The 16635-nt window shown below is 41.4% G+C and overlaps 1 protein-coding gene across 7 annotated transcripts; it reads right to left on the minus strand.

Annotated features, from left to right (window-relative positions):
* Positions 1-50: 50 nt before the first annotated feature.
* ddx4 (DEAD (Asp-Glu-Ala-Asp) box polypeptide 4) lies at positions 51-15566 on the minus strand. 7 transcript variants are annotated; one of them, XM_041897432.2, is made up of 23 exons: positions 15446-15566; positions 13891-13925; positions 13690-13711; positions 13425-13484; positions 13278-13331; positions 12934-12957; positions 12563-12616; positions 12380-12418; positions 12156-12176; positions 11409-11450; positions 10615-10656; positions 9110-9145; positions 8963-9007; positions 8196-8341; positions 7721-7873; positions 7311-7465; positions 5520-5649; positions 5234-5400; positions 1955-2100; positions 1740-1839; positions 1353-1623; positions 916-1023; positions 51-812 (listed from the first exon to the last, which is right to left on the minus strand). In XM_041897432.2, exons 2-23 carry the CDS (start codon positions 13906-13908, stop codon positions 732-734), a joined length of 1914 nt encoding a protein of 637 aa, XP_041753366.1. In that variant the 5' UTR covers positions 13909-13925; positions 15446-15566; the 3' UTR covers positions 51-731. The 7 variants fall into 7 exon arrangements, with proteins under 7 accessions (XP_041753366.1, XP_041753362.1, XP_041753363.1 ...); XM_041897428.2 differs by having other exon boundaries at positions 12563-12628; XM_041897429.2 differs by having other exon boundaries at positions 12563-12628; positions 15464-15549.
* Between the last annotated feature and the right edge of the window lie 1069 nt (positions 15567-16635).

Raw genomic sequence — 16635 nt, forward strand, 5'->3', positions numbered from 1 at the left:
AGCTCTAATCGCCAAAAGCTCAGACACTCAAATTAAACAAGCCAGACAAATTATCCAAGACATTCTTTACTTTCAATAAAATGACTTTATCCATATTTCAAACGTCTACATGAATTAAACAAACATCAAGTAAATCAAATGTATTTACTAATTTCGTCTGGCACAAAATGCCATTAATCTTTCTACAAACGTAAGCACTCTTGTACATCGAGGTTACAATAAGCGATCCGAAACATGGGTCACCTCAGATTGGTTAACAGAACCCCAGTTAGGTCCAACTGCAGAATCCTTACTGAAATTCAACGCTTTACAGGTATTATCTGGGGACAGACAAGCATTACTAGATCGTTTTTAGTTCAACACACTAACCAGGGTGTAAATGCAACATTTTGAGGGAGGCAAAACATTTGTGTGAAAGAGGAAAATATATGTGCAAGTGACGCTTCGCAATTCAAACCACAAGAGCCAGTAGCACTAGTAATAACTAGAACATTTGAGAAGCTTCATCTCAAGCCCACAGATTTGAACCCGTGGTTGACAGTAATAGGATCTCCCCTATCCAGGACTACCAGCATGCACATTTCCGGAAATATCAAGCGGAGTGCAAAATTATTATTTTCTTTAAACAATATAATAAAACACTCAAACAAAATTTAAATTGAACCAAAAATGACAGTTTGAAAACACACAAAACAAAAAAACAAAAACAAAAAAATTACAGAGGTGCATTATCACTCCCACTCATCGTCATCTAAGCCACCGCTGGGGGGAGCAGCTGGTTGACTCGCCCTGTCGCTCTGGAAAGATCCCCCCTGAGGTCAAGAGAGGAACCACGTGTCAACAACGACAACACTAAACATGTAGCCACTAAAACAGTGTTCAATGGGAAATAACAGCGCTAGACCGGATCCATACCTTCCTGCTATCAGTGGAGGCAAAGGTTCTCCCACCTGGGTTGAACCCTGTAGTGCCATGAGCACTGAAGGCCGCTTCCTCCAGCCATTTGGGCACCTCCTGCTGGGCCTGTGAAAAGTAATTGCAGTGAGAATACATTTGTATTTTAGTTCCAAGTCTGCTTTTGACTAGCTAGCAGGCCTTAAAGCTGGAATCATTAATGGTGAAACTGCCACGTCCGTTTGGGATATTACAAAGTAACTGCAAACACCTTTTTCCCTCTCAGACAATAGAACAGCAGAATATGTACTTAATTATTATATATATTTTTTAAACACTGCTTGACACACATATGTTTCATCCACAAAACAAAAACAATAACAAAGGTGTTGTGACGGACAGTGGGGCTGATCCATCTGTAAAGGCTGCTTTGACTGGAGCAGATTGAAATCACTTACCCCAGACAGGACTTTGACCAGGGAGCGTGCCAGGTTGCCGTCGGCCTCCGGGTCAAAGAAACACACAGCTCTCCCGGTGTTCCCACAGCGGCCTGTTCTCCCGATGCGGTGGACGTACTCGTCAATGTTGTTGGGGAGGTCAAAGTTGACTACGTGTTGGACATCCTTGATGTCCAGTCCGCGGGCAGCAACAGAGGTGGCCACCAGGACAGGACACTTTCCTGAGCGGAAGTCGCCGAGCGCCTGTTCTCGCTCCCTCTGCTCACGGTCACTGACAAAACAGGAAACACCAAATGACACGTCATACAGCTGGACAACGACTAACAAGACATCTGAGGCCCAACTGGCAATGACTATGGGGTAAATCACTTGAAGACAGTTCCTTACCCGTGAATACTAGTAGTATTAACCTTCTCCTGACACAGGAATGTTGCGATAAAGTCAGCCTGCCTCTTGGTTTCTACAAAGACCATTGTGCGTTCAGACCCTGTGAATGCAGAATATGCCCTTCAACATGAAAATATAATTTGGATGCACTGAATAGTGGTTTAAGTGTTAGCATGCGAGGTGCCAACGCTCATATAGCAAAGTACTGATGGTACCTGTAGTCTTGAGGACCTCTAGTAGTTGGTCTCTTTTGGAGAACTTGGTCACCTGAACCACAACCTGCTCCACATCACTGCAGGCTCCGCCCACCACGCCCACAGCAAGGAACAGATAGTCCTTCTTCAGGAAGTCCGCAGCCAGTCTTAAAACCACAGGACAACACGGCATCATATAAACATACAACAACCATTTAGAATCGTGCCATGACTGGTTCTACTGAATTATCCTTTACATGGAAATTCTGTACAAAGCTGCGCAAAAGTAAAAAGCATAGTGGGGGAAAAAAGTATTTAGTCAGCCACCAATTGTGCAAGTTCTCCCACTTAAAAAGATGAGAGAGGCCTGTAATTTATATCATAGGTACACGTCAACTATGACAGACAAAATGAGAAAAAAATCCAGAAAATCACATTGTAGGATTTTTAATGAATTTATTTGCAAATTATGGTGGAAAATAAGTATTTGGTCACCTACAAACAAGCAAGATTTCTGGCTCTCACAGACCTGTAACTTCTTCTTTAAGAGGCTCCTCTGTCCTCCACTCGTTACCTGTATTAATGGCACCTGTTTGAACTTGTTATCAGTATAAAAGACACCTGTCCACAACCTCAAACAGTCACACTCCAAACTCCACTATGGCCAAGACCAAAGAGCTGTCAAAGGACACCAGAAACAAAGTTGTAGACCTGCACCAGGCTGGGAAGACTGAATCTGCAATAGGTAAGCAGCTTGGTTTGAAGAAATCAACTGTGGGAGCAATTATTAGGAAATGGAAGACATACAAGACCACTGATAATCTCCCTCGATCTGGGGCTCCACGCAAGATCTCACCCCGTGGGGTCAAAATGATCACAAGAACGGTGAGCAAAAATCCCAGAACCACACGGGGGGACCTAGTGAATGACCTGCAGAGAGCTGGGACCAAAGTAACAAAGCCTACCATCAGTAACACACTACGCCGCCAGGGACTCAAATCCTGCAGTGCAAGACGTGTCCCCCTGCTTAAGCCAGTACATGTCCAGGCCAGTCTGAAGTTTGCTAGAGTGCATTTGGATGATCCAGAAGAGGATTGGAAGAATGTCATATGGTCAGATGAAACCAAAATAGAACTTTTTGGTAAAAACTCAACGTTGTGTTTGGAGGACAAAGAATGGTGAGTTGCATCCAAAGAACACCATACCTACTGTCAGGGGCGGTGTGTTCAATAGGGCGATATGGGCGACGCACTGCCAAACGGGAAAAGGAAGGGATTTTTTTCCTAATCAATTATATCACGGCAACAGTAGTTATCAGTGTTGTAATCTAGACGTCTGATCTGCCACAGTGCCACTAAATGTCCAATCAGGCTAAAGTCGTGCTTCAAATGGCCCCCCCCCCCCTTTGGGGCGATTTCAGTCAGGTTGAAAATCGCCCAGAAGTCTGTCATAGACTCCCATGTAAAATCTATTTTTTTCAAATATCAGAGCTTTCAATACAATCTCTATGGGTTTCTGAGGGCTTGCACTTACGCTTTCGTCATACGTAACATAACCATGAACGTAACTAAGAAAAGAGCGGGTAGCCTCATCAATCAATTCACGTACTACTATCAAGATGGCTATAGCGTTCAGTGCAACTCGATTGTCTCTTTGAAATAAGTTACTTTTTGTCGGCAAACAAATGAAGATAAATTGGCAACGAAACAATTAGGACCTCCCAGACCAAATTTAATAATTCAACAGGTTTCTACTAAAGGGGGGAAGTCCTACACCCGAGGATTTTCCAAAAATTGGTACGAACGAAAAACCTGGCTAGCAGGCTGCGATGTAGCTAATGCAGTCTTCTGCTACCCCCTGCTTACTCTTTCACCCTGAAGGCGGCGCGGCAGACAGCACCGCTTGGACAGCGACTGGTGTGTAACGGACATGCACCATCTTTCAGGAAAGATTAAGAAACATGAGCTGTCAAAGACCCACATGGATAGCTGTTTGAGATTGTCTGCTTTGGGGAGAGTGAACATTCCCACTCAACTGGATGAGGGATACAGGCTAGCTGTCCGCCGCCACAACGATGAGGTTAGTGTTGATAATCACAAGTTTACTGGAGAACTGAAACTGACAAGGCTGACAAGATAGGACCCTTTTGTCCATTGTTATTGGATAGGAACAGAACTTATAACCAGCTCCTGACCTAAATAGATCTTAGCACAACATTTTACTCAACATATCATATTCCATATTCACTATAACAAATATATTTACTACGACATTAGCAAGAACCGCCACATCCGCCACATTTTGCGGAGTGTTTGAGTTAGCTTTGCGAGGCAAAGATGAAACTGAGGGCTCCACCAACCCTGGTAAGCCAACACTTTTGAGATCAGTCAATAAATGCTTCTGGTATTGACTTATATGCTGCCCCTGTCTTCATGTTGTTGCTGGACATATCTTTTTTAAAATGTGTGTAGGTCACCTAAATCATCAGAAAAATTGCCCCCCCTGAGAATTTTTTCAGGAGCCGCCACTGCCTACTGTGAAGCATGGGGGTGGAAACATCATGCTTTGGGGCTGTTTTTCTGCAAAGGGACCAGGACGACTGATCCGTGTAAAGGAAAGAATGAATGGGGCCATGTATCGTGAGATTTTGAGTGAAAACCTCCTTCCATCAGCAAGGGCATTGAAGATGAAACGTGGCTGGGTCTTTCAGCATGACAATGATCCCAAACACACCGCCCGGGAAACGAAGGAGTGGCTTCGTAAGAAGCATTTCAAGGTCCTGGAGTGGTCTAGCCAGTCTCCAGATCTCAACCTCAGAAAATCTTTGGAGGGAGTTGAAAGTCCGTGTTGCCCAGCGACAGCCCCAAAACATCACTGCTCTAGAGGAGATCTGCATGGAGGAATGGGCCAAAATACCAGCAACAGTGTGTGAAAACCTTGTGAAGACTTACAGAAAACGTTTGACCTGTGTCATTGCCAACAAAGGGTATATAACAAAGTATTGGGAAACTTTTGTTATTGACCAAATACTTATTTTCCACCATAATTTGCAAATAAATTCATAAAAAATGTGATTTTCTGGAGAAAAAAATTCTCATTTGTCTGTCATAGTTGACGTGTACCTATGATGAAAATTACAGGCCTCATCTTTTTAAGTGGGAGAACTTGCACAATTGGTGGCTGACTAAATACTTTTTCCCCCCACTGTATGTAAAAAAAACAATACATCCGCTAGAAACCTTGAAATATTTCAAAGTTCATTTAAAATCATGGTTTATCTCAGTTATCTGGGAGACAGACTTTTGGATGTCCTCGGGGTAGGTGGCGCTGAACATGAGGGTCTGGCGGTTCTCTTTAGCTGGCATGCCTGGGGACCCCACCAGCTTGCGCATCGCAGGCTCAAAGCCCATGTCCAGCATCCTGTCAGCCTCGTCCAGCACCAGGTAACGCAGCTTGCTCAAGCCAATCTGGGGAAGTAGACAGAAGAGGCTAAAATGGACTAGGTTAACTGATGGTTTCAACTGGCTGCTGACTACTCAAGGATTGATTCAAATATGCATTTGTTATCGAAGCACTGATTCATTACCTTTCCTCTTCCAATAATGTCCATCAGTCTTCCTGGAGTCCCACACAGCACATTGCAGCCCTTCAGTACCTCACGAATGGTGTGACCGGTGCTTATGCCTCCGTAAACCACCACTGGACGCACACAAGTTCTACAAAAGACAGCGGAATAAAGTCTGCAGAATCAGAATACTACTGTCCATTGGATTTATTTGCTAACATTCCAATCTTGAAAGATTTTACCTGAACTTTTGCCATAAGAACTAAATGATATTTAGCTCCATTTCCACTATTACTTTTGAAAAGCGCAGGTGGTGAGAAAGGGTTTAACATACAGTGGCTTGCAAAAGTATTCACACCCCTTGGCATTTTTCATATTTTGTTGCCTTACAACCTGGAATTAAAATGGATTTTTTGGGGGGTTTGTATCATTTCATTTACACAATATGCTTACCACTTTGAAGTTGCAAAGTAAAAAAAATTATGCACGCTCAAGCTCAGTTTTTTTGTCTTTACACAGAACTTGAGCGTGCATAACTATTCACCCCCCTAAAGTCAAAACTTTGTAGAGCCACCTTTTGACTAGGACATTCCAATACAATTAAATGTTTCCCCTTATGCCACTCAAGTGTTGCTTTAGCAGTATGCTTAGGGTCATTGTCCTGCTGGAAGTTGAACCTCCGTCCCAGTCTCAAATCTCTGGAAGACTGAAACAGGTTTCCCTCAAGAATTTCCCTGTATTCAGCGCCAACTACATCATTCCTTCAATTCTGACTAGTTTCCCAGTCCCTGCCGATGAAAAACATCCCCACAGCATGATGCTGCCACCACCATGCTTCACAGTGGGGATGGTGTTCTCGGGGTGATGAGGTGTTGGATTTGCGCAAGACATATCGCTTTCCTTGATGGCCAAAAAGCTCAATTTTAGTCTCATCTGACCAGAGTACCTTCTTCCATGTTTGGGTAGTCTCCCACATGCCTTTTGGCGAACACCAAACGTGTTTGCTTATTTTTTTCTTTAAGCAATGGCTTTTTTCTGGCCACTCTTCCATAAAGCCCAGCTCTGTGGAGTGTACGGCTTAAAGTGGTCCTATGAACAGATACTCCAATCTCTGCTGTGGAGCTTTGCAGCTCCTTCAGGGTTATCTTTGGTCTCTTTGTTGCCTCTAATTAATGCCCTCCTTGCCTGGTCCGTGAGTTTTGGTGGGCGGCCCTCTCTTGGCAGGTTTGTTGTTGTGCCATTTTCTTTCCATTTTTTAATAATGGATTTAATGGTGCTCCGTGGGATGTTCAATGTTTCAGATCTTTTTTTTTTTATAACCCAACCCTGATCTGTACTTCTCCACAACTTTGTCCCTGACCTGTTTGCAGAGCTCCTTGGTCTTCATTGTGTCGCTTGCTTGGTGATGCCCCTTGCTTAGTGGTGTTGCAGACTCTGGGGCCTTTCAGAACAGATATCTATCTCTCTACCACACACACTGAGATCATGTGACACTTAATTGCACACAGGTGGACTTTAACTAATTGTGACATCTGAAGGTAACCGGTTGCACCTGATCTTATTAAGGGGCTTCATAGCAAAGGGGGTGAATACATATGCACGCACCACTTTTCCGTTATTTTTTAAAACAAGTTATTTTTTTCATTTCTCCAATTGACTATTTTGTGTATGTCCATTTCATGGAATCCAATAAAAATCCATTTAAATTAGAGGTTGTAATGCAACAAAATAGGGAAAAACGCTAAGGCAGATGAATACTTTTTGCAAGGCACTGTACTCCCTTTGAAATATGCAGTGAACATAACTGCATACCCGTGGGCAAACTTCCTGGCTTCCATGTAGATCTGGTTGATGAGTTCCCTGGTTGGGGCCACTATGATAACCTCTGGCTCCTGCACTTCGCTGAACCGACTAGCTGCCACGCCGTCTGCCATCAGCTGCTGCAGGATGGGTAGCAGGAACGCAGCCTGGGGGGGGCAAAGTTACAATACTTATTCTACCCACAGGCTTACACACGCTAGCCAACACAAGTGCTATAGATTTATACCCGAGTATGTTAACCCGGTTGACCAAGAGTAAATATGACCAGCGCGCCATTTCACATGCTAGTGTTTGACCCACTACATTCAGCTAGTACACATTCACAAAGAAAAGTGGGATTAAGACTGCTTGCTAAATAGGACGTTTTACTTAAGGTTTTCAGTTCTACAGGGGCAACTCACTGTTTTCCCAGATCCAGTCTGGGCGCAGGCCATGAGGTCCCGGCCAGCGGAGATGATGGGGATGCCATGCTTCTGTACTGGGGTGGGCTTCTTATAGCCAGACTTAATGACGTTCCTGTTCAGAGATTCACACAGGGCAGCCTCTTCAAAAGCCTAAGAGGAAAACCGGTTGTTACAGTCTCAAAATCACAGCAACGTTGCCATCACTAGCAGCTCATTTAACAATACAACAACCAGTATACGCCAATTATCCATCCATTGCTTTAAAACTTTTTTTTTTAATGACAATCCAGCATTTAAGGTGCAAGTGCAGCTCTGGGGCCATCCCCCGACCTCATACCATTTTCCTTGTTCTTTCTAATGATGCAACCGATTGGAGGGTTGAATGATGTGTGAAATATTGGGGAAGCCTATTCAGTCATGAATGTAAGGAGATGAGCACTTTAAGGCCACAGGCCTCCAGTAAGGCACTCACCATGATTGCCTTTGGCGGATTGCTGCCGCTGACGTCGACCAGGATGTCATCGTACTTGTCAAAGTTGATGCCCGACTCATAATGGGCAAAAATGGACGACTCCTCCTCACAGAGGGCTTCAGGCACGTAGGTCACCTTTGGGGGACCTGGTGGGAGAGTGAGGTTAAACGAGCGCGATCACATTAAGCATTGAATAAATGTACAGGCAACTTTCTGCAACTGAATGTTAAAGGGCAGAGAAGCAGCCTTCTTGTCAATATTGAAAGGAGACCCAAGTAATTGTAGCGCCACCATTTAATACATGCAACAAAAACAATAGTATGCAATGGTTCCCTTTAAATATTGTTTGGAACAACATTGAACAGTTTTAGGTTTTATAAGTTGAATGTAAGGGATACATCAGGGTTCCCCAAATGGCGGCCTGCAGGCCAGGTTTTATCCCCCCCCCCAGTTCTGATAAAAAAATATAAAAATAAAAGTTAATTGTTGGACACGACGCAGTAAAAGAACACCAGGTAATCGGTTCCCAAGTATTCCTACGCATAATAGAGACGACGTGGTCGTATACAAATGTAAGCAAGATTTGAAATGATTATGTTTTAGTCAAACATCTGTTTGGGCTTCTTGCGGTCAATTTGCAGTCTACAAATGTGTAATTACGTTCTGGACACCTGACCAGCCACTCAGATTTGTTTTATTTTTTATAAATCTAGTTGATCACTGGTATACATTGTCCAACGAAATGCTTCCTTGCATAACATACAAACCTGGATTTTCACCATCTTCACCACCCTCCCCAGCCATGGTTGAACCTAAAATAGGTGGAAATACCACATAAACAGACATTTTGAAATGCAAACGCATTCAACATCAGGTCAAGGAAATTATTAAGTAAGAAATGAAAAACATGGAACCTTTAGAGAATACTTCCTCATCTCGTCCACGATAACCTGGAATGATAGGACATGGGAAGTTTCACAATAAGGCTTGCTGTGACAGCAGTATCTCAATCTCTTAAACATAAGGCCAATTACTAGGGCTCTATATAATCTGCGATGCAAAGAACACTGATTGAATCACAATCCAGGCAAAACAGACATCAACAATATAAAACAAACTATTGAACTTAGTAGGGAATTAACTATAATGGACAAAAATAAACATGTAAAGTGTTGGTCCCATGTTTCATGAGCTGAAATAAATCAGAAATGTTCCATATGCACAAAAAGCTTATTTCAAATTTTTTGCACAAATTTGTTTACATCCCTTTTAGTGAGCATTTCTCCTTGAGATAATCCGTCCACCTGACAGGTGTGGCATATCAACAGGCTGATTAAACAGCATGATCATTACACAGGCGCACATTGTGCTGGGGACAATAAAAGGCCACTAAAATGTGCAATTTTGTCACAACACAATGCCACAGTTGTCTGAAGTTGAGTGAGCGTGCAATTGGCATGCGGACTGCATGAATGTCCGCCAGAGCTGTTGCCAGAAAATTTAATATTAATTTCTCTACCATACGCAGCCTCTATCATTAAGAGAATTTGGCATTACGTCCAACCGGCCTCACAACCGTAGACTAAGTGTAACCACGCCAGCCCAGGACCGCCACATCAGTCTTCACCTGTGGGATCGTCTGAGACCAGCCACCCGGACAGTCTGATGAAACCGAGGAGTATTTTTGTCTGTAATAAAGCCCTTGAGGGGAAAAACTCATTCTGATTGGCTGGGCCTGGCACCCAAGGCCACACCCCTGGCCAGTCATGTGAAATCCATAGATTTGGGCCAAATGAATTTATTTAAATTGACTAATTTCCGTATGAACTGTAACTCAGTCAAATAATTTCATGTTGCATTATATTTTTGTTCAGCATAAACGTATAGAAACTTAATTTGCTAAAGTTAATCATAAGACATTAACAGAATGCGTCAGTGATTCGTATTTCCTGCAACTCTTAAGAGGCAACAAGAATTCCCTGTCTGTGTGCGGTGCGCGCGTCTATCACCGTGTAGCCATTAGTGATGCTAATGAAAAGTCTTCTGGTAGACGGAAAGGCTTTCTTTCCCAAAAACCTTCTAAATTAAATGTTAACTACAAAGTAGCCTATGCTTACCTGACATAATATGATTTTAATCAATCCAGTGAGTATCGGTTTTGCAAACTGTGCTACATAAACAGTGCCTCTTGCTAGGTGCACACTGGAATTATAAGGGTAATTATACCCAAAAATAAAATGTCTAATTTGTCCTAGACCTCAAAAGTAGTCTCCTGGAGTGGTTTAGGCATTATGGACTTAAACATCCAATGTAGTAGTTTGTTAAAATTGATTGAGAGTGAAAACCTGAAAAATAGAGAAACTGAAACCTGGAAAAACAGAATTTGGGAAAAATACGATTTTACAGGGCCCTAAATCACCTCCTCCGCCAAATCCTCCTCTTCCGCCTTCATCACCACCACCTGAAACAAGCCATAGTTAGCGACAACTTTCCCTAGAGCATTTCAACAGATATGAAGCATGAGGAAAACACAGACATGCCAACCTTGAATAATTTTTATGGCAAACCCGGCCCACACTACAGTGCGCATACAAACACCCACACTGCTCAAATCAAAGGCAAATTGACTTTTTTTTTTGCGTAATGGCAGAACACTGCCTCAGTAGGAATGGGTACTTGGCTTCTCTTCAGTAGCTAACTAGAAACAAGTTTAAATGTACAAATCAGGGCTCTCTAGAATTTTCTGACAAGGTGGTGCTGATGTAAGCATAAGGTTGGAGGTCATTCCGGAGGATGTCAGTCATGTTCTCCCTCAGGAAGTTGAAGCAGTTTTATTTATTTTTAAACCTGCAGCTGCCATTTCCTGAAACCTAGTCTTAAATAATATCAAAACGTAGCCAACACAGAAGTCTTGTTTGATCCTAAATGAAATTGAGGTGGTCAAACATCTACAATGTACCAACTAGAAGCCCATTTTTGTACATTTTATGGTAGTTTTTCACACCAGCATACTTTGACCTCAAATTGCATGCATGGTACGCAAAACGCGTACAGGTTGGCAGATCTGAAAATATTTTAGGGTTGCCATAACCTTCACATATAAACCAGGCATCTTTGAATGATACTCATCACTGGTACAAGACCAAGGATAGATTTCAAAATCAGTATTTGAGGGAATATTTTAGAATTTCCTCAAGTGATGTGCAGATTTACCTGATCGGAAGCCTCCCCTGCCACCTCTGCCACCTCCAAACCCTGAAAAGCGAGGACTTCAGTAAAAAAAAAGCCATAAAACCGCATGATAGATTTCATTAGCTCACCACTTCAAATTTGAGAAAGAACAGTGTAAACCATCATACACAAAAATGTTAACCTCCATATTTACATTTGTCATTTAGTACACTTATCCAGAGAGACTTCAAATCAAATGTTATTCGTCACATTCGCCGAATACAACAGGTGTAGACCTTACAGTGAAATGCTTACTTACAAGCCCTTAATAATGCAGTTCAAGAAATAGTTAAGAAAATATTTACTAAACTAAAATGAAAAATAAAAAGTAACAATAAAGAGGCTATATACAGGGGGTACCGGTACCAAGTCAATGTGCGGGGTACAGGTTAGTCGAGGTAATTTGTACATGTAGGTAGGGGTAAAGTGACTACGTATAGACACTTACAGGAGCAATTAGGGTTAAGTGCCTTGCTCAAGGGTACATAGATTTTTCACCTAGTCGGCTCAGGGATTTGAACGCGCAACCCTTTATTGGCCCAACGCTCTTAACCGCTAGTCTACCTGACACCCTTTTTATCACTACTATTGGACAAGAGCATGGTCAACAAGATATTTAAAGGTGAAAAGACATCCAGAAACTATTGGAAGGACAATGAGAATTTAAACTGAGCCAACCATCTAGAATGATTAAATTATTGCATGTAGAGAATATCAAAACCAACGTACCACCATCATTGCCATCATCCCCTGTAAAAAGTCAAAACGGTTTATTTCACAAAACACACGTGCAAACCATTATGTCCAATAGCTAGATGGATAAGACTATATACAAGAAACACTTAAAAATCAGGGCATAATGTTTATTAAGATTCTGCTCATCAATAGAAATGACAGTGTGGGGCACGAGGACTAGAGGATAAGAATAGTTTCTAAATGAAGTGTTACAGTACCGTTTCGGAAGCCTCCTCCCCTTGATCCTCTGCCGCCCCCTGTTGAGACAGCAATGTGATGCATTTAGGGAGCAGAAATCACAATTAAGAGTTAAGCAATTACCCAAATTGTTCCAGAAAGTTAATGACCCAGAAAATAATTTTTCCCAATCTGTTTATTTCAGAAAGAACCACAAGTCGCACCTCTGCCTCTTCCCCTGAAGCCTCCTTCACCAGTGTTCCAGGAGCTGCCTTTATCTGAACAGAACACTACCAATTCAGAGAGCATCAATATTCATACAATTGGAGGCATGAATTAATAACAAAGTCATGGCGAAGATGTTTGAAGACCCTGAAAATGACAGCATCACCAGCATAATACATTTTGGAACTGTGAAATTGATAAAATACCTTGCACAGTATAATGCCTCCATTCTGTTTTAGTGCCATCCCCATGACAGTAAATATTCTGAGCAATGCATTTTGGGATATAATGAACAGATAGCAGTGCGAAGTGTGAATTTGCTCAACTGCAGTCTTCCACTACAGTATAAGGTAGCAAGTCAGTCACCTACCTTCATTCCCATTCTCATCAGCTCCTGTTGAGGACAGAGGGCAATATACATTCAAAAAAAAAGTGTATTTTATTTTTTTAAAATTATTTCCAAGACTCCCTAGGAAATACTCCATTTTACACAGCAACTTTCAGAAGAATAACATCAAATAAAATGTACATGAAATAATTCTGAGACTATGCACCTGAAGAGAAACTATTGAAGCCTCCACCCCCTCCCCTTGACCCTCTGCCTGTAAGAAAACATTACAAGAATTTTAAATCAGTACAGTGAGAACTCAGACCAGTGCAATGCCCTCCCGCCAGTAAGAACCAAGATAAAAAAATTGATTTTAAAGAACTTGCCTCTGCCCCCACCAAAGCCGCCACCTCCACTGTTCCAGGAGCTGACTTTATTATCTGAAGAGATCAGAAATCTAATTAACAATGTTTCAACTCTTGCATGTTACAACTCTTGCATGTTACCTTATGGATATAAAGGCACTATCCTACCAGTCGATCTCCCAAAACTGGAACTTTGGCCAACACTGGTCCACGAACTCATTCCACTTGCTACAAAAACACATTAAATCTCAGCCATTAATAAGTAGTTACTCATCCAGTGATTATTTAGTTTAACGCCTTTACCAACAACACCCGCGAAAAAGCAAGTTGCATCTGACTGACAGGATGTTACCTGGCTATTACAGAAAGCAAAACTTGTATCCATTTAGCAAAGGGAATCCAGCTAGTGCACACACAAAGTACATGAACCTACCATTACTTGTGGTTGTCGTACCCTGCAAAGTTAAAAACAAAATATATATATTTCATGTTCCATTCACATACGCTTCTGTACACCTATATTTAAATATTACACATTTCACACCAGGTAGTGACAATTTAAGCATTAGTTCACAAATGACTCCCCTAATATGTAAATAATAACAGCTCAAATTACTGATTTAGAGTAATTTACCTCATCCCAGTCATCCATGATCTACAAATGTGGTTCTGAAATCAAAAAATGACAAATGTCAATTAACTACACCTGGGTATCTATTACCTAGCTTGTTACATTTTAGGGTGCGTTCGTATTTCACTGCACTCTCGTCTGTGTGCCACAACACATAACTAATGAATTTATGAACAGGCAACACCGTTGAATATGACCAGTGTCAAAAAACGTTATTAAATAGTTGCCAGCAGCACAATTACAGTAACCAACGCTCTAGATAACATGTAAACAGCCTAACTAGTTATACTAGAGAGGTAAAATTGTCAGAGGGAGGTGTTCTCTCATTTGTGTCTGGAAGTAGTTAGCAAGCTAGTTAACTTTAGCATGGGTGCTTGATTTTCGTTATTGAGGTCAGAAAGTTCAAATCAACCTTACCCCTAGTCCAGCGCGTCCAGTGTGCACTCTGAACGCTCCGCTCTGAATTTACCAACGCCCAGAGCGCACTCTGGCACGCCGGAGTGAATTTACGAACACACCTTTAGTAGTCAATGTTACAAAAAACTTCTACCAGGTTCTCTAGTTAGCTAGCTCTACTAGTGCATTTTACATCTAAACAAGTGACCACTGACTACCTAGCTACTGTACTTGATGTTGGCAAAGTAAAATCATGTCACAGAATGACATTGCAATAAATAATTACTGCTAGTTAGTTAGGTTTAGTTACACAGCCACCAACAAGTACTTATTTTCTCCAATACTGTACAATGAATGTAATAACGAACCTTGGAAGAAAACGTTAGTCATGAATAGCTAGTGATCTCAGTAAATCAGCTGCCATCTAGGCCAGTGCTAGGTGGTTAGCTACTTGTCATGCCATTTATCTGCTGGCAGTAACTTCCCAAGCTCGCCCACCACGTGCAGCCATTCATTTCGAAATGCACACACTAACGTTACCTGGCTAGATAAGCATGTCTAACAAAGTTCAGTAGTTAGCGAGCAAGATCATTTTAACGTTAACTACTTTCACAATTTAAGTTAGTTATCCAAATAGATGTGACTGTATTTAGTTCAGTTTAAATTTACACACTCATGTACAAATTCAAATGTAACTAGTTAGCTAGCTAATGTTAACTACCTAGCTAGTTAACTAGTTGACAAAGCAAATCAGTCTCAAGAGTCAAAAAGCGAAATGGCCGCCATGTTGACTAGGTAATTTAGTTAGATAACATTCTGTAGAGATTTTCATATTGAGGTATTCCGTTCAATTTCCCAAATGGCTACAAAAATAAAATAAATATGAATGGTTGTATATTGATAACGTTAGCTAACTGAAAATGTTTTTTAGTTACCACCAAAATGGCTAACACAAGCCTATGGTGGCTACAATTTCTATGGCGATAACGTTACCTAGCCAACACAAACCTTCATGACCTAGCCGTTTTCAAGCTAATCCATAAAGTAGATCGCTAGTTAAAAACGGATATGCAACTTAATTAAGACCATTTTTGCCTGCAATCATCACAAATATAAAAGCATTTTGATACACTGAGGAAAAAGTAATATTTAAACTCCGTACATTATCGAAATACTTTCCCGCAGCTTCTTGATGTTCTTCCACGTGGCGACAGGTAGGCTGTGGATCGTCAAAAAGAAAGCGCGCTTTGTTGCGGACTCATAAAACCCTAACATGGACCGCGGGAATGTAACAAGGAAGATAGGGGGGGGTTACTTTTTATTACATTTTTTTTATAAAACCACAACTCGTGGTTTATTTTCTTACCGTTGAAAGGACAAATCAAATCAAATGTTGATTTACAAATGTTCCTTTTTATATAAAACTAGAAAGCATTCTATGGCCGAGTAAGTGAATAATTACTATTTAATGTTACTTCCCATTCAACGTCTTTCTCATTTACATGTGGCTAGTCCATATTAGTAATTATTTCTCCCTAGTATTTTTTATTGAAACGGAGGGACTGTGAATTTCAACCAGTTTAAAAGTATCTTTGTTTCAACAATTCAGACACATTTTGATTATTCATCTGTAAATAAGAAGTGCTATCAAATCGATGTTGTCCATTTTGTTATTGGCAATTAGAGTAATTGCTCCGGTCACCGGTGGGTGTGTGTTTGGTCATGTCAATCAACTGGGGCGCGTTCAGCAGGAACGTTTTGGAACGTTCAGATAGAAAAATGTAATGTAGAACAAACATGCCTCTCTAACATGTACAATAAGGAATCATGTCGGCTCTAGTCATATAATTTATATCTGCAACATTTGAGAACATCTGGCGACTGAACGTGGCCATGGTGCAGGGCGAACCACAATGGTCCAAAATCAGCTTGATCATTTGATTCTTGGTGATTGTGGTCATCTCTGGTTTGAGGAGAGCTGATCCTTGAGCAGTTGTTCACTTGAGCAAAGATTTTGGTGTGACCTGTGGTGCATTCAGCAGAACATAACGTTTTGGAACGTTCAGATATAAATATCAATGTAGAACAAACATGCTTGTCCGACATAAAGACCAAGAAATCATGTTGGCTCTATTCATGGCGTTTCTATCTGCAACGTTCGACAACAGTTGGCAACTGAACGTGGCCCTGAGTTCCTTTCCCCACCTCTCTTTTCCTCTGTGCCTAACTTCATTTTGCCACTAGAGGGCAGGAGCCTCATCTGACTGAAAATTCCCCAATTGTAGTCTCATAAGAATGAAACTACAATATTTATTCACACTGTTAGATATTATTATTTTTCCTGGTTGCCAG

This window comes from Coregonus clupeaformis, chromosome 15 (genome assembly GCF_020615455.1).
Source record: "Coregonus clupeaformis isolate EN_2021a chromosome 15, ASM2061545v1, whole genome shotgun sequence".
Classification (NCBI taxonomy): Eukaryota; Metazoa; Chordata; class Actinopteri; order Salmoniformes; family Salmonidae; genus Coregonus; species Coregonus clupeaformis.

Excerpts from the sequence above, each read along its gene's own strand:
- ddx4 (XM_041897428.2), bottom strand. Across the intron at positions 12,958-13,277 it reads CGGCTTTGGTGGGGGCAGAG|GAGCTGATGAGAATGGGAAT; the intron begins GCAAGTTCTTTA and ends TGTCCTCAACAG. Across the intron at positions 9,146-10,614 it reads AGGAGGATTTGGCGGAGGAG|GTTATCGTGGACGAGATGAG; the intron begins GTGATTTAGGGC and ends CTATCATTCCAG.